Genomic DNA, 24,743 nt, shown 5'->3' with positions numbered 1-24,743 from the left:
GAACCAGAACCTAAAATAACCAACTGTAAGCCAGGGTGGGGGCCCTGAACCTGCCCTCCTATGGTCAGATGTCTGCACAGAAATGTTTCCCAGGGTGTACTGTGGGAATCGGGTCTTCTTCTTTGAGTGATATTATTGGTGCTTGCTGCAGAAGGTTTATTCTGAGGCTCCAGGGTAAGCTTATTGAAGGTGGACTTAGTGGGACATTCCTGGATGATAGCTTGTATTAGAGCCTCAAGGGGTCCAGTTGGTCTCATGCTCGAACAAAAGTATCTTTCAACAAAATAGTCCATGTATACTTTACATAGAACACTTACAAAGACAAAGAATCATTTTCATGTAAGGTTTTAATCACCATGTTATCTTAAGGAAAAGTTTCCAGAAAACTTTTTTCATTCTTTAAATGATTTAAAATAGGATTTAAAAGATAATTTCTAATATTGTAGTTTACAAAGGTGTTTTCCACAATTTACAAGTAAAAAAACAATGTAAAATACTATACAGAGGACTGGCCAATGTGTCAAGATGAAATATAGACATCCAAGGTGGCCTTGAGAACTGAAAGCAAACTTCTGACTGGATGTGTTGCCTGCTTGTAGCTCAGTGGGAAAGCAAAAAGAAGTTCTGGCGAGTTGACAAACATAGATTCAACCTTAGCACACATAACCACACCTCGTACGGCCGTGAGCCAGAGGTTAAGGAAGAACAAGGATCAAAACACTGCAGCTGACCTTGTACTCATCTGCCAGTTAATAAAACCCCAGGCAACCCAGCTGTTCACCTCCCACATTAAACCAATTTTAAGCCTGCGGAGCAGAGTAGCTCAGATATTCCCATAGAAGAATTGTACTCCTCTGGAAACTTGTTTTTATGCTGGATATAGTCTGTCTTGCTTGAGATCAGATGGCTGCAAATTGTCAACAAATGTTGTCTTCACATAAGGGGACAATAAACACTCTTATGTTGTCTCTGTAAAACAAAGATTTACCATTAACATCAAAGAAGAGTGTGATTGACTTTATAGTCTGTGTGAACAAAATAAAAGTCGCCACTTTGTGGGCAAATGCCCCTTTTTTCCCATCATGTAGACCTCACATACTGTGTATGACTTCAGTTACTTGTAATAAAGACTAGTTTCTTCTTCAGTGAAAACAACACAAGTTAAAAAGTAAAGAGAGCACTGATTTTCCCTAAAACAATGTACAGTAAATGCTAGCACTAAATATTCTATAGCGTGTCAAGAATCTTAGAATATGTAAGTTAACAGTAAGACTTTTGGAGCACATTGAATTGTATCTCCCAATTACATATACATTTCTCTGATAAGATGTTTATATAGATTTATTTAAGTATATAAATATACCATTTATAAATGTTCAAACAGTCATCCATATGTTCAGACTTTAAACTATATACAGCAGGAGTTTTATCCAAGATGTTTTTTTGCAAGACTGATGATCACTGCTAAAAACATAAAAACAGTGCCGAGAGTTATTTTTGCCTCATGATTTTGTGAATTAAAATCACATCTGTTCTGCTTTTTTTTCTTTTTGAGAGTTGTTTGGATGTTGTACACCAGCAGTGTATTACTTGTGTGCTTTGTGCCACACTCAGTATGACTCGCAGTTTTTTGAAAGCCACTGATGATTGTAAAGCTAATTGATTTACCATCTTCTGACCAGATAGAGAAAGTTGTCATTGATACATTTGTATCAACTTGAACGGAGCAACACGATAACTTGTCAGACTGAAAAAAGGTCCCATTTGATGTTGATGTGTAATCTTTGAACACCTTGGAATTTATTCTCCGCTAGAAATTGGGCAAACTGCCAAAACATATTGAAACAATAAATCTTTTTGTTCCAGTAATCAGAGCAGACTTGTACTGTAAAAAATAACCTTCACACGTTAAACTCCACTTTTTTCCTATCATCTCCTCCGACATCTTACTTTTCATAGTGGAAAGCTAAATGTTGTTATGGGCGTACGTCTGCGTTCTGAGTTGTAGGAAATCGGACAAATTATTAATATTATGTACGTACGTTGATTGACCAGAAACCAATTTCACAATAAAAAACAGAGCCATATTATTTCTAATGAAATCAACCATCAGCCAAAATCTAATGCTAACATTCAATCACTTCATACCAAATAGAAAACAAAGATGCTAAACTTTGGCTTTAACTTTTGAAGGAGTCATATCACAGACTGAACTAACTGGTGAAGAAGGTCAGCTCAGTCCTTGACCCTGTGGATGTGGTGGCTGACAGGAGAATTATGGCCAATCTGTCGTCTTTGATGAACATTTCTTTTCTCTATATATTCTTGTTCAAATTCTTGTACTGTACACCTTTTTGTTTGCTGCTGTAACTCCATGAATTTCCCCATTGGGGGATGAATAAAGGAGTATCTTGTCTTATCTTATTTTATCTTATCTTATCTTACATTATCTTATCTTTTTGTATTTGTAATTTGACACTTACACGAGTTGTAAAAACAAAAAAATGATTGCACCAAAGCTATTGTAAGACAGCAGCTATTGCTAGCATGAAATAACATCCTTGCTATGACTGTTAGTTTTTTTAATGCTGCCATTCAGCCACTTCATTACCATATCCAAAACGGACTTTGAGACAATATTGCCATAAACAGACGAAGAAGAGGGATACTGTTAAAAGTTTCAAACTTCTCTATAAAGTCTTTCTTAAGCAGAGCCAAAGCTGAAGATTTTCTCAACTAACTTTCTAAAACTCAATCATACAACAGTAAAAGGCATAAAATCTTCAACAACTGGGATCTGGATCCTTCATTTTGTTAGCATATCTTCTAACAAAATAAATCAAATAATTCAGTAAAGAAATAAGAACATTGCCTTCTTGTCGTTCAAGCAGTCCAGTTTAAGCTCAATGAGGATGTATATTGAATAATACGAATTGTGCGGGAAAATAATGGTCCTGTTAGTTGCACAGACTCGTATGAACTTCAGTGTTTCTACTGTTGAGATCATATTGAGACAATTTGGAGAGCTTGAACTAATCTTTCTCTAATCTAAGATCTTGGAATTAAGGTTTGTAATACAATTTGAAGAACCTAGACCTGAGACTAACCTTTCATATTGAGACAAATTTGAACCGGTACTAATCTCATTCTTCATTCCTCTGAAATCTAAGAATGAGACAGCTGTGTGAAGTATTAGAGAACTCACACAGGGCTCACATGGGGCTTACTCAGAAACTGAACAGATATTATTTTAGGAGGACAGGAGTCCCAATAAAACAAGTGAGAATATGGACAAAATCTCCTTTTGGTCTTGATTGGTGTGATTTTTGCCTAGGAAACATAGCCCAGACATGAATTGGTTCTCATCCTAAATTTCACTTTACTATGCAGCTTTACTTTGTAAAAAAAATTCACATTTGATACAGTTAGACAAAAGCCAAATTTGGCACTCAATACCTTCCTCAGTAGAACGCTTGATAGATTGCAATCTATGTTTTGTCTACACATCAAAACTTTGAGAGCAGATGTTAGCACTCATCTACTTACTGCCTAACTGCAACATTGGCATTAGATGTTGTCTAATAGGAACTCATAGGTTATAAAATATGAAGCTTCCCACTGTCTATTGTCTCTCCAGTTATCAATCAGGAGATGGTGAAATGATAATAAAGGTCAGAATTCCTAAATTGTTTGACCTTACATCCTCAAAACACAGCACTACAACGTAATAAAAGCAGTTCTCAGTGTGAGGTCAGTGGAAAATGGCTGCCCTATGAATATGATGGGAGAAAATACAGTATGTGTAGTGACCACATGGAGCCCAACCCAACTTTGTTTTCCTTTTGTTTTCAGTTCAAATGATTTGGTTACAGTTTGGTTTGGTGGGACACAAAGGAGTATTCACTCAAAATGTTTTGTATCTTACGTTTTTATTGAGACAGAGGAACTCTGTCTGTTATAAAGTGAAACATTATATAAGGTGTCAACATCTTTATATGATAAATACCTAAATATATTTAGTTAAGCAGCAGTCAAAAGAGTCATTAATAAGGAGGATAGTGAGATGGAGGGATGGAGGCCAAGAGAAACTGAAAAGGTTCAAACACTGGTCGGTGAGATTACCCAGCAGCAGGTGACACAATCACTAAAGTGTTACAGATTATTGCATGTTGTGTTATAATTTAAGTAGCAAAGATTCATGGAATTGGTCGCACTGTTACCATAGTCAGTTAAGGCCTTTGGCAACATGATTTCAATTTTATTCTGCATCCTATTAAACTGACTGGGCAGATGTAATTTGCAAAACTGTTTCTCTGTCAATTCATTCGCTGACATAGAATCAGCTGGCATTACTCCTTTTTTCATATTGTGAATACATCCAATAAATACCAAGACCAAAACAGTGTCTGATTACTCTCCATGCATGCCCCCGACAATTCCATGGCACTCAGTCCAACATCTAATAATTTCTGTAGTCACTCACACATGCACACATACACAGTTTACAGAACCATCTGAGTTTTCAGACTGTTTTGTGAGAGATGGTCTATTATAAATGTGGTACACAGTTTCTATAAAGCAGATCTAAGTCAGTGGCGGTGAGGTAAAAGATCAATGAGCTTGACTGTTTGATGGATTACAAAGAGCACAAATGGTAAACATACATCTTTGAGAAGTGATATGAACAAAATATGCAAAAAGGTTATGAATGTTTTCCAGATCGATTGTAAATTGTCTCAGAAACAAAAGATCAATAATATGCCTCCATAGAAGTGGTGGTGAAATGCTTCCCCTCTTTTATTGCTATGTTTTGCTACTTAAGAAGTCAATACACCACAGTTTTCATCCATCATCATAGCTTAATGGTACTTATAGGTTTCCAACTTTTGAAATGTCTTTGCTGTCCTTTGCAGACTGATATAAGCTGATCTCATTGTTTCAAGAGGGAGAGTCAAAGGTAGTCCACAACCATCTGTTAGGATGAAGGGTTTGTCTGATCAAGCTTGACAGAGGTCAATGGCTACTACTTTTATGGCAAGAGTAATCCTCATGCTGCTCTCAGTGGGGAACGAGAAATGAGCGGATGGCCTCCAGGGATCTGCATCAAATTTTCAGAAGAGTTCTTGAAATCACTCGGCCTGATGGAACTTGCTCCAAGAGTTATGATGCTGAGGAATGTCGACAGTGTCAAGCTCCCTAACTCTTTCCTTAAACATGAGTGTGCCTGTGGAGGCAAGGATGCCAAACAGAGAGTGAAGGGCTGGAAGAGGAAAGGATCCATTCCCTGCAAGGACAGCAGCAAAAGATGGAGGAGAGTCAAGCTGTCATCCAGGACCAGGGACTCTGTGGAGACTCCTAACAGGCACGTTCTGGAGATGGCTGAAAGAAGAACATGAACCATTTAATACGATAAGTTAGGGCCTGAGTCCATTGACAGCATTTTTTTGTTGTTGTTGTTTGTGTTGCACTGGTGGAGTCTATTTTCCACACAACCAATCCAGTTCAGCATTTTTCACCCTCAGCCTCCTCAGCCAAAAGTCACCTCAGCATCAGTTGTTCCTTGTCCCGCAGTTTATGGCACTCAGTCTTCTCCTTAAACTACCAATCAGAATAAAGAGGTGACAGAACTTTCAATATTAAGTTTTTAAACAACTGTGGTGGAGGGGAAACCACAAATGATCAATCTCATTTACCCAGACTCAATTTCATGTGATAATTATTTCCAGGTCTTGAGCAACTGCTATTGCCGTGCGGCGACCCTTTTAATTTGATTTGAGCAGATATTGAACCAACAGAGCAATTTAAAACAGACTCAATGGTCTCTACAAAGTTAAGCCAGTGTGTTGCAAGACACATTTTGTAACCTGGCAACAGTAAGGGCGAGAAGCACTCTGGAATCTAGGTATTAGGCGCTGCCAGCACAAAAAACATCTCTGATGGGCACAAGCCCTTCAAGGAAAAGTTCAGTGATTGAATAAAACTATAAAGTAAAGACAGGAGAATCCCAAAGAGAAATCACTGAGAAATATCATCTTGAAAAGCAACACACTATATTTTTTAAAGTAAATTAAATACCCTGAAAATACTAGATTACACAGCTCCATACATCATTATGACAGCACTATTTCTTTTACCTATTTCTAAGTACTGCTGAAAGTGAGGAACCCGGTACAGTATTGGTTCTTGGGTCAGTATTTTAGTATATTATTCATTTGTGTTTTTGCTATTTCATTACCTTGCTATTTATTTGGAATCCCATAACCATGGTGTACTATCGTGGAATCTGTAGTTGGTTGGAAAAAGATAAAAACAAGCAATAGTACCATAATCGATATGTCCGCAGGTCTGAAACCATTAGATTAGTCTTTGTATAATATTACTGTCACCACTCTTTGTATATATTCAATTCAGGATTAAATCCTGTTTTTTTGTACTTGTTGAATTTTAGTACTTTGTTGCAATACTGTTTGATATTTTAAGTTGATACAACTTAAACTTCTTTCAAATCAGGGACATACTTATCTTTTGTCTTTGAGAGGGGTAAGTAATAAAATATAGACAAAAATGTTTCCCATGGTATTAATAACCAGACTGTTGCTCTGACACATCAAAAATTCATTTTTTTCTGCACTATGTTCAAGGTGTTTTTCAATCGAGCAGATGCCAGACTGCTTCATTTTTATTGCACTACCTAAAATCACTTTGTGTGACTTTGCTTTTAATTAATACTCTTAAAACACACTCACTAGATTGCGAACACATACTTTAAATACTCCAACAACAGTCCAATGTTAACAGTTTAATTAAATTTACATGGTGACCACATAATGTACACAAAACTCTTTTGATATAGCAACTCGAACACTGCACAAAATACCCCCGAATCTAGAGATCTTTCTGTCTGTATATCTTTCAAAGTATTACTCATAAATGATGAAATCCATACTGAATATTTTCCAACCACAGCATTGTAAAACTTCATATCTTGAGCACATCTGATCTCCAGAATAGGAACACTTTAATACTGTCAGAATATGGTGTAAAGATATTTTTACAAGATGACTGATGTTGTAGTTTGAATATCACACACGTCAAATTTCTCACATCAGTTCAATATCTTTTAGTCCATGCATTTGAAGATATGGCATGGGAGCTTATTTGGATATCTTATGTGTATGAAAGATTTGACATATCTGTACACATTATACTATATGAGGGAAATTCTGCTCAGTATTTGTCCTGGAATAAAACTTATGATCCAGATTCTTGAGAGAATTTAAAAACTAATCTTTGGACTCTTGGGGTTTCGGTGCAGTGAAAGTGCCCCAAACTACCCATGATCAGTGTTTAGTAACCGTTAGAAATCATGCTTGGTGTTGAGATTTGAAATAATTCTACAGAAAGAGCATTGTACTGACCTTGACAGACAAAAGTTTTTGCACTCAGAATCTGAGTCTGGTGTAGCACAGATGCAGCGCTGGGCTCCCTCACTTGCAGGTGCTTGTGTGCCAGCATCACGTCTGATTCGCTGTGTTCCCCTGTAGCTCGATATTCCATAAGGCACTGTGCGCCTAAAAAAATTAAACAAACAGAGACAACCATCAGTAGTAGAAACAATGGGAGATAAATGCCACTTAGTCATCACAGTAAATATTAGATTGTGTACGTTTTTCCAGGATCAAATATGGACATGACTGACTTGTCTACAACATAGTTTATAAAAGCTGAATAGATCACATGCTAAAGCAGTTTAGATTTCAACAAAAGGCATATTATTGCTAAGTGATTCATCACAATCTGTGCTAAAGGTCCCTTCTGAAAAGCTTGAATAAACATTGTTGGGTTTTGTTTCAGGATCAGGTAAGGTTTCACTACACACATGTTTCGCATCTTTTCATTTTTTTTTTGGTGGCCACAGAAGGCCATGATAGTTGAATCATGACCTTGAAATAGAACTCAATAAGTCATGGTTATAATGTCAAAGAACCCATCACTGAACACTCAACTGCATACACCTCACTCCTGCCATCTGGACACCAGTGTCTGTTGATACTTATGAGTATCAGGTTGGCACCAGTGCCTCCTTTTTCATCATCTGTTTCTGGGTACCTCTGATATAGTGTTGCTGAAATTCCACCATTCTCTTCTACTGTGTTTTCTTTATTCTGCAGCCTGTCTCCTGTTTGACTTCAGGGCTTAAACATCTTTCAATCCCATACCTGTTCAGTCTCAAGTAGCTGCAATTAGTACAATCACTGTCTTCATGTATGACAAACAACAATCCAAGGGTAAGGGAGAAGTAAAAATCCTGTACAATAAGTACTCTTTAAAATACTTGTTGTTTAAGTATTTTGCATCAATAATAAGTAGCTATGGAGCCAAGGTTGTGGCCTTTTGTGTACTGATAATTTATGAAACTGGACCTAAAGAAACTGACAGTTTACTTTGTAACTTTATCTTCTGCCATAGTGCACATATAACATTCTAAAAACACACTTGATGCTTCCATATTAATGTTGTGGTACAATTAAATTAACCAGTCAGACTTTAAACTATGTCAATTTGTCTCAACTTGCTAAAGTGCTCTGTTTATCTGAAACAGCCCAAAGCAGTCTTGGAACAAGAAGACAGAGAAAGAAAGAATGCTTTCCTACTGTCTTGCCAAGGAGTTTAATATGTGGTTATAAGAGGTGGCAAACAGATACAAGAAAACAAGGAGGTGTTGGAAGATATATATTTTGAGGTATCGCTACAAATCTGCGGTATGCTAGGCCACAAGTTCAAGACACTATGCCTAGGCCAAACTTACGAAAAACAGCTACTTTTCTCTGTAATTGTGACAGACAGTAATGTTTACTTGTCATGACAAGGTCATCACACGAAAAGCAAACACAACTCAGCAGGTGTCCTCTGGCCAGAACTGGCCTCAGGCTTTAGGTGATCAAAACATGGCTGGGTTAGGGGGTCCCAGGACCGCTCATCTAAATCACCTTCACCCTAAACGATTTACCGATTCTGCATTGAATAAAGAATCTGTAGGCACAGGGGGGATTTATGTATCAGAGGTGCTCTGAAGTATGAGTAATATTATCCACTGTTGTTTCAGAAAGCGATGGCTGTGCAAAGGCAAACACTCTGGAGAGTTAAAGGGGTGGAGCGCAATCCACCTCACGCAATCCTGGTACCCATTAGCTATGTTTAAATTAGCCCTAATAATACCACTAATAATAAATGGAAAAATAGGCTGATCAGGATGGAAATGCTTCATGGTCACACTTAAATTCAGAAAGAAATTTAATTTAATAAAGGGATGGTTCATGTTGTTATTTGGAATCACGTTCATGTTAACACTTGATCCACTCATTTCTTCCTGGTTGGGTAAGTTATTCTTACTGCGCAGGTCTGCGACACATGACGTGACGAGTTTGTGCTTTTATTATTGCTGGAATGGTGAGAGACATTGTGGTCACTGATAAAACTGGTCTATAGTCATAAACATTTATTTTTTTTGAGAATTTAAAGATCTCTGGATTGTTGAACATCTTGCTAGATCAAAGAGGTTAAACAGGAGGAGAGGAGCAGAATACATTTTCTGGTGCTTGTCGAAGGGGCAACTGGAAAAACAATATGTAGAGGGGTGCAGTGAAAACAGCGGGGAAGGGGGTGGTTCTTTTACTTTATTTGTAACACGATCCATGAGGCAGCGACTAAAGTTTTTGCTAACAACAGAAACAAGCAGATGGAACAGTTTCTTTTGTTATTTCTGGCACATTAAACTGGTGGAAAACTCTGAGATGCTCATAATGGTTTTGTTCAAATTAAAAGCTTGATGCATGTACACCAACTTCATAATTAGATAACTTTATTTATTGTTCATGTAAGCAGTGAAGTTGGAGTCTCTAATTGATACATTATTAGAATTGACTTCATGAAAAACTGTGCAGGTAACCATAGGTATTGTTAGTCGGATTTTGCTATGATTAATATCTTTTGACATCTACATTGCAGGAGTGCTAGATTAGCTCAGAAGGTAGAGCTGGCATACATAAACTCTTGCTCTCCTCTCCTCTACCTGTCAGATTACATGCAAATAAAAAGCCAATTCATTATCAAACCAAATGGTAAGCATGTAGAAATGCAACATGTAATGTCCCTATCTGTGCAGTCTGTCATCCAACACTATAAAGATTTGAACAAGAACAAGACGCTACTTCAGCTAATCATACATGGGCAAATTGATGTTGTTGACAAACACAAGTTTTCATTATTTTGTCTTTCTTCTTGATTTTTTTGTACACCGACCTTAAAATTCAGCACATTTTATAAAGTGAGCAGCTGGGTTACATATAGCAGCCCCATCCATCATTTGATAACGGGACCTGCATGCATCAGCTGAGGGAGAAGAACTGGACATGGACTGTATGTGATCTGATTGTTTACACAATAATAATGTTTCTTACAGCAGCCATCTGTAACATTATGGTAACTTTGTGTTTAAATGTCACTCATATCGGTGTATGATACATAAGTAACTAGCATATGTTTATAGTTTAGCCTATAGCTTCATGCTTACTTCAGGGAACTTCAGATAAGTTTTGTTTTCAGTTCTTAAAGAATGTAACTGAAATGATCAACTTCAGTAATATCATCCTCTCTTTACCATCACATTGATACTGGAAAAAAATACTAACCGACGTCTTTTAAGTTTCAGCTCTGTAAAAAAAAACAGTGAGGAACACAGTACTACAGTACAGCATATTGAATATACAAGACGTGGTTGCAGCTTTGACCCGGAAACATCTTATCATGGGTGTCAGGCAGAAACCTCTTGACCCAATATTTCATTTAATTTTTTTGCATTATTCAATACTGTTGATCTCCTTTTATGTGCCAGTAGGCTTCTAAAATGTTTCAGATGAAAAGCATTGAAAAAGCTTGTGAATGAATCTCATTCGGTGTTCAGTTATGTGAAGTCCACCTTTTTTTTTTTTACTTCCTGGCAAGTAAGAGATTTGGAGATGCAAGGTTCCTGCCTGAAAGTGACATTATGTGGAAGTGTGATGTCACCACTTCACTACCACAATTTTTTCCCCCTCAAAATTTGTATTTGGACCTTTTTCTGATAAATGAATTCTACCTTTTTTCCTGAAATTTAATTTGGACTTTTTTCTTAAAATGTTTACTTTATGCTTGACAGTTTGACTTTCCTTTCAAAGTGCATAATGAAAAAAAAACATCATCTCATGTTTTTATTGTCCCTGGCCCTAGTACTCCCGTAATAAACAATGCATGGGAAAGGAAGTCCTGGCCAGAGATGTTTACCACAGCACAGGTTACAAAAGGAGCCCTAGAAAGCTGTCTTAGAGCTCCCAGAAGCATATAATGTTGTTATACCAAAGCCTATGGTTTCGAGGTTGCCTCTACCATGATGCAATCATTATGTCCCTATATTATAGTGTTTTTCTAGTTCTGCCTGTCTCAGCCTCTATCCCACTTCCCCAGCTCATCCAGCCACAGCAGATGGTTGTAGACCAATGAATCTGATTTTGCTTGATGTTTCATGTTAAGAGGCAGTTCTTTCCAACCACATTTCCAAGTGTTTGCTCATGGTGGATTAAAGTTGGGTTTCTGAATATAACAGCGAATATAGTCTAGACTTTAGGCTTTTTATTGAACTGTCACAAGGTAACTTTTGTTTTGATTTGGAGCTTTGAGTCATTTGTGGTGTCTTGTAATGGAAAACGTTTGGGCTCAGTTTTAAAACAGACCAAAAGCTGTAAGAATAAATCTAATTTACACCACAAAACAGAAGTTATATTGTGGTACAAGCTTAATCACTAGAAAACTCCTCTTGAGCAAATCAATTTTAAGTGGGTAATGACAGGAGCACTTAAGTTGAGTCTAATCCACCATTAAGGAAATCAAGAAGTGGCCTTTTGTTTCCCAGCCCACGCAAGCCATTAGCTTTGCATGACAGATTCTCTCTGTTCTCTTTACATTCATCTTCACAAACTCCACACAAATGATTAAAAGCTGGAGATATCTAATACACTCACCACTCATAGCTCATGAGTAGAGTGCTCTCTGAAAGTTACACCTATATTATACAACTGCGCGAAATAGCAATAATACTAATAAGGCGTGACTGGTGATTTTTCCTCCTATCAGCCCAACAAAGTTATGCGTGCTTGGAGGAAAGACTGAAATTGAGCATGCATTTAGAATGTATTCAAACTTATCGGTATGATTTTTGTGATAGTGTAAGAAGCACTTTGAGTCACCAAGGTGTAACCCAAAATGGTTATACAACTCGTGTTGTTTGATTCAAGAGACACAAGAATATCTATTAGATTCTTCTTAGAATATAAGTCATTTTTACATTAACTTGAAATGCAGCAATAGGACATCAATCTGATGTAAAACTTTGACCTTGCTCTGGGTTTACTTAATGATGGGCTTGCACTCAATTGAACCGTGACAGCATTTAGAGCCTGACGCCTCGGGGCAACACACCAGGTAGAACTTGTTACTATGTATTGTAAAAGTGCACGGCTCCGATTGGAGTTACATAAAGCATAAACCGGCCCGTCTATGTTTTTCTTTTTCTTTTTCAAAAGTATTTATTTTTTGGAGGATTATTCCATTTGAGATTAAAAGATACTTCCATTATGAAAAATAAGTCTTACTCGGGAGTGTTGATCCAGATGATGTCCAGGTGACAGTAGTAGACGCACTCTTTATCCTTGTAGGAGTAACAAGTGCAGCGCTTGGGTCTAGACTTTGCTCCTGTTGCCTGAGCCAGATGTGAGCCTGCTGGTCCTCCGGAGCCGGACACCCTGTCGGAGTCTGGGAGACCTCCGTGGGTGTTCTCGGATGTCAACACACCTTGTTTTGCACAAGAAACATGTTTGAAATTGTTTTCATAATACAAAATAAAATATGACCAAATGCGTAAAATACAAACATTTCAATGCAACTCGCACCAAGCATACCTTTTAAGAGAATCACTGCCAGTATTTGCAAAATCATGACTCTCGCGGGGACGGATAGTATCCTTTCCATGTCAGACATTCCCTGAGAAAATCATAACCTGATGAGGATGCTGCGCACGTGTCAGATTAATCTCCCTCTAGCATCGACTGAAAATCTATGAACTTCAGGATAGATGTCCGTGTAAAGTCCATCTTAGAGCTATGGTACGGGCGTCAAATAACGGATCAGAGGATGTTTCCTGCACAGTTCCTCGCAGCTGTCATAAATCCATCTCGCACCTTGCAGAAAAATGTGAGATGAAACTGCAGTTTCACGTGAAAAAATAGCGCTGTGAACTGTTCAAATAAACTCAAGCCAGTGATGCTCCTCAAAGTCCCTACGCCAACTAAAAAGCCCCAATCAAAGGTGTAGGGATTTGGAGAGTCTTGGGTACACGCCCACACCTCCTACAACACCCCTTTGAGTAAGACAGCAGCACCACTGCTCTGAAATGAATTACCCCTCATGTGTTCCTGTCAGTGCATGATTCTTGTCTTGTGGTAAAAACGTAAAAAATATCTATTTTCACTGCTTTTATTACCATGGACTCCAGGGTCATTCATTATTATATTCTCATCAATCCAACTGTACCAAGCAGAGTGTATTTCCATCATCATTTATGTGTTATTGTAATTTACTTCTCAAACTACAGGATATACACAGCCATTTCCCCTGGGGACCAGCAAAAACCCCCTCTTGCATTAATCTTTGCATGTTAAAACATGGTGAAAGGTGGTGGTCAAACAGTGGTAACAAACATGGTTATGAGCCTTGGAGTGCCCTTTAAAAGGAACAAAATTGAGGCAAAGCTCAACCCCTGCAGGCTAATTGGTTGACCTCTCAGTGCTTTTAAGTGCTTTAATGGGTAATAACAGGTTCGGTGTGTGTCCATTTTCTGAGTGTTTAGTGCTTTTTGAACAACATACACAAACACGAACATACACTATTGGAACTATTTAATGATAAATGCAACATGACTTTCTTTTTCTTCACACACACGTACTTTATAATAAATCTAGACACTCCGAAAGTATGTTGCGTAAAGGAAATCTTGCCTTCACATTGTTAACACCTCTTTGTTACATAAGAGCCAAATTAAGGATTACTAAACCTTGCCCGAAGGCACAACATGCCCTGACAATGAAACTTTATTGGAGATGCTCTAGTCCATGTTACTATGACCCAGAGGAAATGCTCTAACGCCTGTTTACGGACCTTTCATATGTTCTTAAAACCAGCTGATGCCCACATAGTTTTAAGAATCCACTCAAGCAAAAGTTGCCCAGCCCAGAAAAACTGAACCATTATTACTCTTTGGGTGCAGAGTGACAGATTTAAGTTTCTAATCCTACAAATCTGGACAAATACACTTTCAGGCTAGCTACACACAGAGCTGCATGCCACACAGGAGGATTGCTTTTTCCTCCACATGAATATAACTCATTTAAGTGTTTTCATTAAAAAAGGTCAGACATACAGTTGTAAGTTAGGGGTAATATATATATAATGAAGATGTGATTATATGAATTGGAATCCTAACAGGGTGAGCAGGTCTCAGACACAAAAGGAGACAAGACCTCTCTGCTTTGCATCATAGTCCCGCCCATCCTGTTGGGACTCTAATTCCTATAATCACCTGTTCACTATACATTGTACCCCTTATTACTCAGCTAGATTGAACCATGTTGATAGAAAATATTGATGTTGAGATGATTTTATTGATTTGAAAATGATCTAAAAAAAATAAGCAGCATAACCTCCCCTGTTTCCACTGTCGGTAGTGCTTCCACATAAATGGATTCATATCAGCCCCCTTGTAGGATCAGATCATTTAAACAGAACATTTAAAGTCCCGTCAAGTTATAAGATGATCTTCCTAATTGGTTATAATTTACAATTATCTGAACATTTCCATTGAAGGTCAGGTTATACAACGGGACTTCTGCAGGACTATTTATGAAGACATTTCTGTCCTCATTTAGCCCCTTCTCTTCTTGAGGCTTTGCAGTGAACACATTTTTAAATAATAAATTAGGCAAATGTCAAGTTTAAACATTGAGATGAACTCACCAGTTATGCTGCCATTACCTATATTGCAAGACAGCATGTAATACTGAAAATATCCCTCATGGTATTTAGTCTACCGATTGAGAACGCAGAGCAGAAACTACAGTTTTTCCCTCAGAGTCAGCAAGCAGAGGTGCAATGTGCCAGACTCTTTTCTGTGGACTGATTTGATTTATATGTGTGATCAGGTTGTCCCTGGCGTAACATTTGCTATCGAGAATAGCCACCAAGGTTATGGAGTTTTGAGCAATCAGAATCTTTGTTTGTGATAATGGGGATCCTAAGAAAGAAAGAAAGAAAGAAAGAAAGAAAGAAAGAAAGAAAGAAAGAAAGAAAGAAAGGGTCCCAACAGGGGGAGCCACAACTTCCCCAGGCAGTGTCATAAGATACGAATTTCTGAATAAAAAAGGATAAACAACACAGATTGTCTGTACTTTTGAAAACAAGCAAATGAAATCCCCAAACTCATCCTGCCTGCAAGTAGTGTATCCAATAAGCCTCCCTTTGGAGGAAGATTCTGTCCCGGTAACTTCCTCTGAAATCTTCCTTGTCTCAGTGCCAATGTGATGTTGTTCACCTAAACTGTGGTTTGGACTGAAAGGGCCCGGCCATTTTTTTTTTTCATGATTTTGATTAGAACTTTTGTAGGTCACTGACCCAGGTTTCTCATGTTGTTTTCTCACCATTTTCTATGGGGAATTAAACTGGCAAACCATACAATAAGTGTAATATGGGATTTTGTAATTGACCTTTAAGTTGATGCCAAACCTCAGCTGGATAAAGTGATTAATCTTAGCTATAGATGTTCAAAGTTTACAATTACCACTTGGCAAATTTCCCTAATGGATTCCTGACAAAGAAAGAGTGCCTTCGAGAAAAAGCAGACTCTGGTTTCATTATGTATGTTGGAAAACCACTTCATGAAATATTGAGGCAGGTCTGAGGGTCTCTTTTTAAGAGGTTAACATGTCTAATCATTACATTTCAAATTGGTTCAGAAATGGGGTGACAGATTGGCCCAGTGGTTCAGTGGCGTGCCCCATGTCCAGAGGCTGTGATTCTCAAGTGAGCAGCCCCTGGTTTTCTGCTCCATCTACTGTCCAAATTAAGGCATAAATGCGTTAAAAAATACAATCTGCTTGACTCAGAAATATTAGTACATGTAGAAACCTAGGCTAGATCCCAGGGAGGGGCATCTCTATAAAAAGTTTGGAGTGAATCAGACAGCTTAACTGGACATACACTGTACCTGATTGGGATATTTGTCAGATGTGTCCTCCTCTTATTCCCAAAATTTAAAACTATCAGAAAGGTTCACCCCTTGTGATTCAAAATATTCATCAGAACATATCTCATTTATACACAAGACAATAATGATGCACTAAAGTACAATTTCACATTACACCAAAGTTACGGTATGATTGTTTCAACACCATAGCATGTATACTGAAATTAATGTCATAAGTGTTCACTGACTGTCAAGCAAAACCATTTAAAGCTCCCATTGCTGACTGGCTGCAATACACAGTAGGTCATAAACCTGCCTCCTCCACAGTAACAGATAGAACAGAGGTAAAACTCTAAAATTAAATTACACGCCAAAAATGATTTTCTCGATTTTAATTTCTGTCATTGTATTTAGTTCTTATTCTGCTAACTTATGTCCAGGATCATTTTTCAGAGTTTTTTTTTCCAATTAGTTATTTGATTTTAAAAAGAGGGGATGTGACATGATTGACAGCTCTGTTGACAAATGCTCTGTACAGGATTAGCAGGAATAGTGAGAGAAAACGTAACAAACACTAAAATAAGAGTCATTGAACTTTCCAAAGCCATGAGTGTCTGCCTCAAACTCACACAGGAATTTGCTCTGCTGTGGACAATACCCACCTGAGGGAACTTCAGTAAAGGTCTTGAATTCCACTTTCTCGTTATGAATGATGAAACATTCTCTGGAGACGTTTAGTTTTCATTTATGCTTGTTTTTCAAAGATGATTGACCGCTCTGCTGACGCATTCTGCACTAGATTAAGAGAGCAGAGGAAGAATGGTGAGAGAAAACTCATTTAACTTGCCATAACCATGAGTGTCTGCTTCAAATAACCACAAGAATCTGTGCTGCTGTGGACTTTATTCACGTGAAGGGTCTTTGACATTTTAACAGCAAGTTAGTTGGTTAGCGGAAGGGGAGTGAGTGAGTTCGGCAGCTCCACCAGCCAGATTACTTCTGTGCCTTGTTTCCACCTGCGCAATATGTCAGTGCCCATTTTGGATGTAGTTTTGCTTCACACCTCACAATGGGGGGAGATGAATGTGCGATGTCCATTAAAGGCGAGGAGATTTTAGCTGGCTGAGAAACATACTGAAATTAATATCAATGTTTCTTTGACACCATAAATAATGATTGAGTATTTATCTTTAGTTATTTTAGTATCTAGACAAGGTAATTAACTTTACCTAGCCAAAATAACGTTTTTGATGGGAAGGTTTCTTAAAGTTAGACAGCTCCTGTAAATAGACCATTGTTATTTCCATTTTTATCTTGACATACTTGACTACAAAAGCAAGGGGCAGGACAACCTGTCAGACAACAGGGGTTGTCTGAGAGGCAGCCAGCAGGAGGTTTGTTGTTGACATTTCAAGGTAAAAAAGGAAAAAACACTGGTCTAATTTCAAGAACTGTCTAACAATAACACACTGTGTCAGACCAAATAAACCTTTTTGGGAAAAGATTTTCAATGAGTGGCACATTTGACTCATAGAAGACAGCAGAACGAGATTTCCTTGTTCAGAATTACAACTTACGCATGTACAGGACAAAATCAGCAAAGATATAAGAGGTTCCACTTTGTCTACAGGGGGCGCCAAAATCAACACAAACTGGAAGTACCTCACAGGAGCTTTAATATACAGTCAATGGTAACACTAGTATAATAAAGCATTCTAAATGCATTACTGGGAACTGTTAGCAACAGAGTTTTGAATGTGTGGGAGCTGGATGATTATAATTTTGATAACTAAGGATATGTCAGAGAAAATTTGGGGATTAAAGGGGTTGAGACACATCTAAAAAGTTAGAGGAGTTATATGTTCCAGTGTGTTAAAACCAAATTGAAGAAACATCAATTGAACATACAAGGTCATTGAACTTAGCATGAACTTTTTTTACATTTGAAGTAATGTATATGTTGCATATGATAGTGATTATGCTATGAGAATGTCTCTATTTGCAAGCAATTACAGTTAATGATTTTACTGTGTATGTTTACGTTCAGGAACTACGCTCATTCTCTACATTACAAACATGCCCTCACCACGAGTTATTTTTGTTTGAAGTGTCCCATAAAAAAGTTTATTTAGCCATTATAGTTTATTACAATTCACTTCAATGGTGGCAGTTCTGTTTTGATAGCGAATAAACGTTTACTTTTGTTGTGATTGTCTGACAGTCTTCATTGTGACAAATGGTAACAATCAGATTGTACAGATATCTGTGTTTTTGTGCATGCATTTAGCTTGAATCCATGGCTAATTTTTGATCCAGGGACTTATGGGAGCGTTTTCACTTTCCTCCCTCTTCACATACAGGATCCTCTGTGTGTAAATGTATGATCAACTACTCGGCTGCATTTTGCTGTAGAGCAGGTGTGCTACCCTTTACCTTGCACAAAGAATGAATCCAGAACTACAGTCTGGGCGTTTTGCCTTTGATTCTGATGTTGACTGTCAACATTAGGACTACAGAGATTTTAATCTAATTGTTATAGACGGATGAGGTAGAACTTCAACCTGCTCCTGCATGATGCTCAATACCTAAGACATACCAACATGTCTGCCAGCAATTGAGGAAGAAGAGGCCATGCAGACGGATGGTAAATCCAAGAGAACAAAGGTGTTTCTCTTCAAAGATCCAAACTGTGGAATGTTGTTGACTGTGGTAGAATTTACTATGTGCTTCTGGAGGAAAATAGATTGTGAAACGAGCAAAAAAACTAATGATGGCTGCATTTCAGGACTGGCAGGGCAGCACAAGGCAAAGTCTAAGGTGATGTATGTGAGATAAAGACATCAGGCAGACAGTGACTGATTTGCAACCGCATATAACAAGCCAATCAGATTTCAGTGAAAAGCATGCCCAGCCTCGCTCCTGGCACTCCAAGGTGAACATTTCAAAGGGACATTATAAAAGTTTGGAGCACGCTCATGTTATGTCAAAGAAACAAATTCAGAATCTTGCTAAGAATAATACAATTTTACTCAAACTAATTTATCCTTTCTTTTAATTAAACCACTAAGCTTGACGTGCAAAGTTCATGAACGCACAAAGACTGCATAGTCACATCATGTGGCTGCTCTTCTGGGAATATGATGGATATTTGTGCATACATACTGACGACAGGTCAGCAGGAGATTTTACCAGGGTGTATCTACAGCTCATTACAGATCACTATTATGAAAACAAACATACCTCAGTGAGCCTCCAACCCCAATTTCCTCTTGCTTTTCGTTGCCTCCCGGGGCGATCATTACTATCAAACAGCAGACTGCAGTAAAAACCTGTACAGAGGAAACCTGTTAATCTGTTCATACTTCTGTAATGTTCTCGCGTGACTGTAATATTTTTCAACTCTTGTGGAAATAATTCTCCTAAGATGAACAAATAGATGTAGGATGGAAATCTGTTTTAATGTGAATATTTGTATGAAAAGATTAGGTCTCTCCAGCTGAGCTTAAGGTACACACATGCACTTCAACAAATCCATACACTCATTGGAAGATTTTTATTTAGATACCTTGGTATGCTCATCTTAAATCTCACATACTGTTCATACTGTATTGTTTTACAGTCTGGCATTTTTGCACACGATCTGTCCTGGATTTGTACTTTTGCTCCAGAGGTATCCAGTATTCCCTAAAAGCTAGATCTGTTTGACTCACCACTGCCCTCTGGTTCCTTCCCAAATTCCCCCAGGCGAAGGTTTTGTGCCATACCCCAAATCTCTGGCACAATCCTCAAGCTGAGAAACAGAGAGAAATTCCACATAAATGAAGACCATATTCTGTTTTCTTACTCCTGACCCGAGTTGTTCAGTCAGAAAAAGTAAACTGCATGTGGTTCTAACAATTACATGATGCACTCATGCACTCAATGTGTCGTTTTGGGTGTTTCTGTGGAAGAAGCTTGCCTTATGAATCTGATCATTACATGTGATGAAATAAGTTGGATCCAAGAATTTGGCAGAGACTCATGTCATAAAAATGGAATGAGGTGTGAAAGTTAGGCCTCATTTAATTATACCTCTCACGCTTTAATCTTGCTGCATTATGCAATGCGTTTCATGGCTTAAGTGGTTTCCCTTGTGTTCATTAGCAAGGCCATTATTTACCCTGAGATGCCAAGTTTTCCCGACAGGAAATATGTGGTTTACTTATTAGTTTTTCCTTTCTGTTGTTATTTTTTCTTGACTAAATAGTCAGACATATGGTTCACAGGACAACACATGTACTGTATGTTCACTTTCTGCATGCCAACATCTGTGTGAGTGCTGATTGCAGCCACCCTTAATCCACTTAACAGAGGGAAACTCAATGCAGTGGGTCTATTCTGGGCTTAACTGGGAGACAACTGGGAATGTAATACATTTCAGGAGGACTTCAGCTGCTACTTGGTTCATGTTTATCTTGGCATCTTCTTATGTTTTATTAAAAAACATTTTGGGTGTGCAAGCCTGGGGATTTTAGGACTCATTACCCCATGGTGCCATGGAGCTACTGAGCTATGGAGTGCAGAAACAATAAACAAGTGGCATTAACATCTCAGAGGCTGCAGAGATGTAAGCCTGTGTGAAATGGATGGGAGTAACAGTTATGTAAAATTATCTTTATAGTAAATCGACAGCACTTATGTTGTGCTTTTGTTGTCCTTTGACAAGGCTACTGAAAATACTGTTACACTACATTCCCCCTTTTCCACACCCATTCATACACATAATGCAGAGAATGCCATGCTGAGTGTTAGGCTGCCCACCAGTACAGCAATTTGTGTTCAGTAGGAGAGTTCAATGTATGAGTTTGAGATCAAAACTGCTGACCACAATTGAGAGACAACTAACTCTAACACTAGTCCATAACCAGCCCTTCTATGTGAATCTGATAAAGATGTAAAGTCAAGGAGAGAAAGAAAATCCCATAGGAAAATAAATTTAGAGAGGAGATCTCAAAAGTGTTTCATTGATGTCTCCTAGACAACAATAAGATCTGTTTGAAAGCAAAATGAGACTATAGCTTATGTCTCCTGTTTCTCATTCTTGCCTCCAGAAAAAAAAAATGCAAAAAGTTTCAGCTTAGTCTCCCTTTCAGTTCAAAAGGAGATCTGGTCAGAATCTGATATGATTCTCAGGTATTTCTCAAGTGTTGTGACTCCTTTTGAGCTCAGGTTGGAGAAATCAGGGAGCTCTCTCAATTGTCTCAATCTAACCTCATCCATTTGTTTTTGTCAGACTCAGTTTTTGTGTCTCAAGTTGAGCTCAGATGGAGCAAAGAAAGAGCCTGAGCCCATCTTTTCATGAACATTTATAATGCCCTGCAAAATTAAGATTTCAATGTAATTGTCCACAAACTTACAATTCTCATTAAAACATTTGAACCACTTGCAAGATCAGCTATTTAGATGTCAAATGATCTCTTCTTTGACTTTACAGTCTGGTCATTCCTTTACAAGTCTGTTTGGAACAAAACAACTTCACAAAGATTTAGTGGATTTGAGAGGAATTGCAAAAGATAGAGATTTCATACCCGGTATGACAGACCATTTATTTAAAATATGGGCCACAGAAGGGCTGACCAGATTTAGCCAGATTATTACAATTAAAGGGGTGGATTCTTTTGGGTGCTGGTGACCTAGCGGTCTAAGCGCCCTGCATACAGAGGCTACAGTCTTCGTCGCAAGGGTAGTGGGTTCGATTCCCGGCCAATCAACAATTTCCTGCATGTCTTCCCCCGCTCACTACTCCCCATATTTCCTGTCTCTCTTCAGCTGTCCTATCAAGTAAAGGCAAAAAGGCCAAAATATATTTTTTAAAAAAGAGAAGAAAATCAGCCATTAATGAGATCTCTCATTTAAGTCTCAAATAAGACTCGTGTCATGGTCTCAACTATTTCTCCTAGTGAATTTTAGGAGACACTAATGAGAAACGAATGAGAACAATTTGAAACTTGAATGAGGCTGAAGTAAGAATCTCAATTTTGTCTCCAGAGACTTAGATGAGAAAGCCTTGAGCAGTAACATTTTCCTCTGGGATGTAGAGTCACTAATAGTTCCATGAAGACTTTTATTCAGTTTAGAAAAAACGTCTGCACAATCTCTTTCTTCATTTCCCTCCTCTTAAATCCTGTTCAGTTAAATCAGTAAAACTGTCAGTTTCTTTTTATGGAGCCACATTACAACAATTAATCTTCAAACTTATATAAGGTGTGTCCAAAGGGGTGGTCAGGGATGGCATGTCAGTCTGGAGATTTGTGTTAAAATCAAACGGCAAACTGCGGCCACGAGAATTGAAGCCAATGCAGAAGTGTTAAAACTGCAGTTCCTCCAGTGTTCGCTTGAGGCTGGCTCCGGAAGTACCGGAAACCACATACAAACCAATTCAAAAAAGAAGATCTTTAAAGCAGGAATTAACATGTTTACAGCCTGGTACAAAAAACAAGTGTAGTCTGGATAACTCATTTCTCTTTTGTACGTGGGAGGATTTTTTTCATATTGCAGCTGTTTAGAAAACAGTAAGATTACGAGTTTTCCATAATGAGAGGCTGACTTGACTTGACTTGACTTGACTGACAGGCGGGAACACTGTAGCAGTTGGCGAGGAGGCTCAAAGCCTGCATCTTTGCCTCACACAAGAAGGACAGAGGTTAGGTTGAGTTCAGCATTTCCAATTTGGAACCAGCCGACGATAGGCTTCAAAACAACGCTTCAGAAACAGATGGGTGACGTGGATACTACATCCATTTAAAGTTTACAGTCAGGTTAAAAGCAGCTATTTTGTCTGTCAAGGTATTGAGAAAAACAGATGGACAGGCAAAGTGTGGTTGCAGTGGTCTGGTCAGCTATCTGTCAATCAAAAGGTCAGGGGTTGTCAAAATGCCAAAGTGTCCTCGGACGAGACACTTAACCTTGAATCTGCTGTGCTGTGCCACAGATGTGTGAATGGGATTAATCAGAATTGATGGGCTCTACATATCAGCCTCTGACATCAGTGTATGAATGTGGTGGGAATGTATAAATGTGACATGTAATGTTAAAGCCATTTGGGTATATATATAATATATAAACACAGTCCATTTACCCCTTAAGATGACGGTTTTCACTCATGGAGTGGATGTAAATGTGTTTCCTGCAGTTAGACTTGGTTTGACCATTGAGATCTTTGACTGAGTTGAACTTTTCACCAAACAGAACATCACTCTGAGGTGAGGATTTTCACACTTTAGCTTGAAGGGGGCCATGCTAGTAATAGCTGATGCCTCTGGATCCACAGATTTCTTGATCTGTGGTCACTGTCAAAAACATTTTGTGCACAGTGACTGATGCCTATCAGCCTCACAAAAATGTTTCACCTGAAGGATTTTGTGAGTTAGAGGTGCGATTAAGATTTATGCGAAACTAAAACTATAGTGAAATCTGCACTGGAACAACCAACCCTATAAAAGACAGATTGTCAAAGACAAAAGTGAACTTTTGGATTTCAAATTGACAATGTTCACTGGGAAGTAGAGTTGGAATTTTACTTCCAATTCATTGTAAACACAAGACTGAAGACATGTTTAAGACAATCCCATGGCTTGATCTCAAAAACAATATCCATTCCAAGACACTGGTTAACATGGAGGATTTAGTGCTGCAAAAGGACAAAAATATATCATATATAACATGTGGTAAGCCAAAATTATAAGCATAGAAGGTACAGCTGCTGCCAGAGACTGATAAAAAATCCTCCGCAGGGATAACTGCCAAACCAAGAGCTGCAGCACAAACACTAATACAGGAAATCTGTCTAAAATAAAGGCTTGCTGAAGGGTTGACCCCTGATTGGCACCTTCAGTTGAACCAATCATGATTAGAAATTCTGTGGAGGCTGAGATGTGAGAGACATGCAGTAAACAATATTTTCTAAGAACTAAACCGCTATGAAATGTAAAGCAATAAAATTGAAAATAGAGTAAGTAATTTTGGGGTGATGATGCCAATGAAAACCCCTGGGAAAGGAATTGTGTTAATTTTTTTGAAGACACTGTAATTATGTAGCTTTAAAGCAAAAATATGAGTAGAGTTTGTTTAAAAATAGGGGCATTTTTTCTTTGGCTGTAATGTTCTTAGTGTAGCAGAAGACTGTGAGCAGCTGAGATGTTAAACCTTTGGTTTGGATTCTGCAACAGCCTTAAGTTTCTTTGTGACTTCAGTATTTATGGAGAACAGGTAATCTGTCGGTCCTATAGTTTGATGTTTCACTTGCTTCAATGTCATTATTGTTTATTTCATCCAGCCATAGTCCTGACATACACAGCTGATTTGGAAACTAATGCCATCTGTTTTAAATAAAGTATTCCCAAACTCTCACAGTATATGTCAGAGCTTATTAGAAAAT

General features: G+C 38.1%; 1 protein-coding gene across 2 annotated transcripts; it reads right to left on the bottom strand.

The window, feature by feature from the left end:
- Positions 1 to 3,958: 3,958 nt before the first annotated feature.
- edn3b (endothelin 3b) lies at positions 3,959 to 13,380 on the bottom strand. 2 transcript variants are annotated; one of them, XM_034696291.1, is made up of 5 exons: positions 12,993 to 13,380; positions 12,687 to 12,885; positions 7,419 to 7,571; positions 6,236 to 6,283; positions 5,329 to 5,379 (listed from the first exon to the last, which is right to left on the bottom strand). In XM_034696291.1, the coding sequence occupies exons 1-4, from the start codon at positions 13,069 to 13,071 to the stop codon at positions 6,244 to 6,246; spliced, it is 471 nt and encodes a 156-aa protein (XP_034552182.1). In that variant the 5' UTR covers positions 13,072 to 13,380; the 3' UTR covers positions 5,329 to 5,379; positions 6,236 to 6,243. The 2 variants fall into 2 exon arrangements, with proteins under 2 accessions (XP_034552181.1, XP_034552182.1); XM_034696290.1 differs by lacking the exon at positions 6,236 to 6,283 and having other exon boundaries at positions 3,959 to 5,379.
- Positions 13,381 to 24,743: the final 11,363 nt, after the last annotated feature.

This window comes from Notolabrus celidotus, chromosome 11 (assembly GCF_009762535.1).
Source record: "Notolabrus celidotus isolate fNotCel1 chromosome 11, fNotCel1.pri, whole genome shotgun sequence".
In the NCBI taxonomy this organism is placed as follows: domain Eukaryota; kingdom Metazoa; phylum Chordata; class Actinopteri; order Labriformes; family Labridae; genus Notolabrus; species Notolabrus celidotus.
This window is presented reverse-complemented; position numbering and strand designations above follow the sequence as displayed.

Coding starts and splice junctions, on each gene's coding strand:
- edn3b (XM_034696290.1), bottom strand. CDS start 13,071: ATGTCTGACATGGAAAGGATACTATCCGTCCCCGCGAGAGTCATGATT. Junction 12,886..12,992: donor GGCAGTGATTCTCTTAAAAG/GTATGCTTGGTG, acceptor GTGCAAAACAAG/GTGTGTTGACATCCGAGAAC. Junction 7,572..12,686: donor ATCTGGATCAACACTCCCGA/GTAAGACTTATT, acceptor TAATTTTTTTAG/GCGCACAGTGCCTTATGGAA.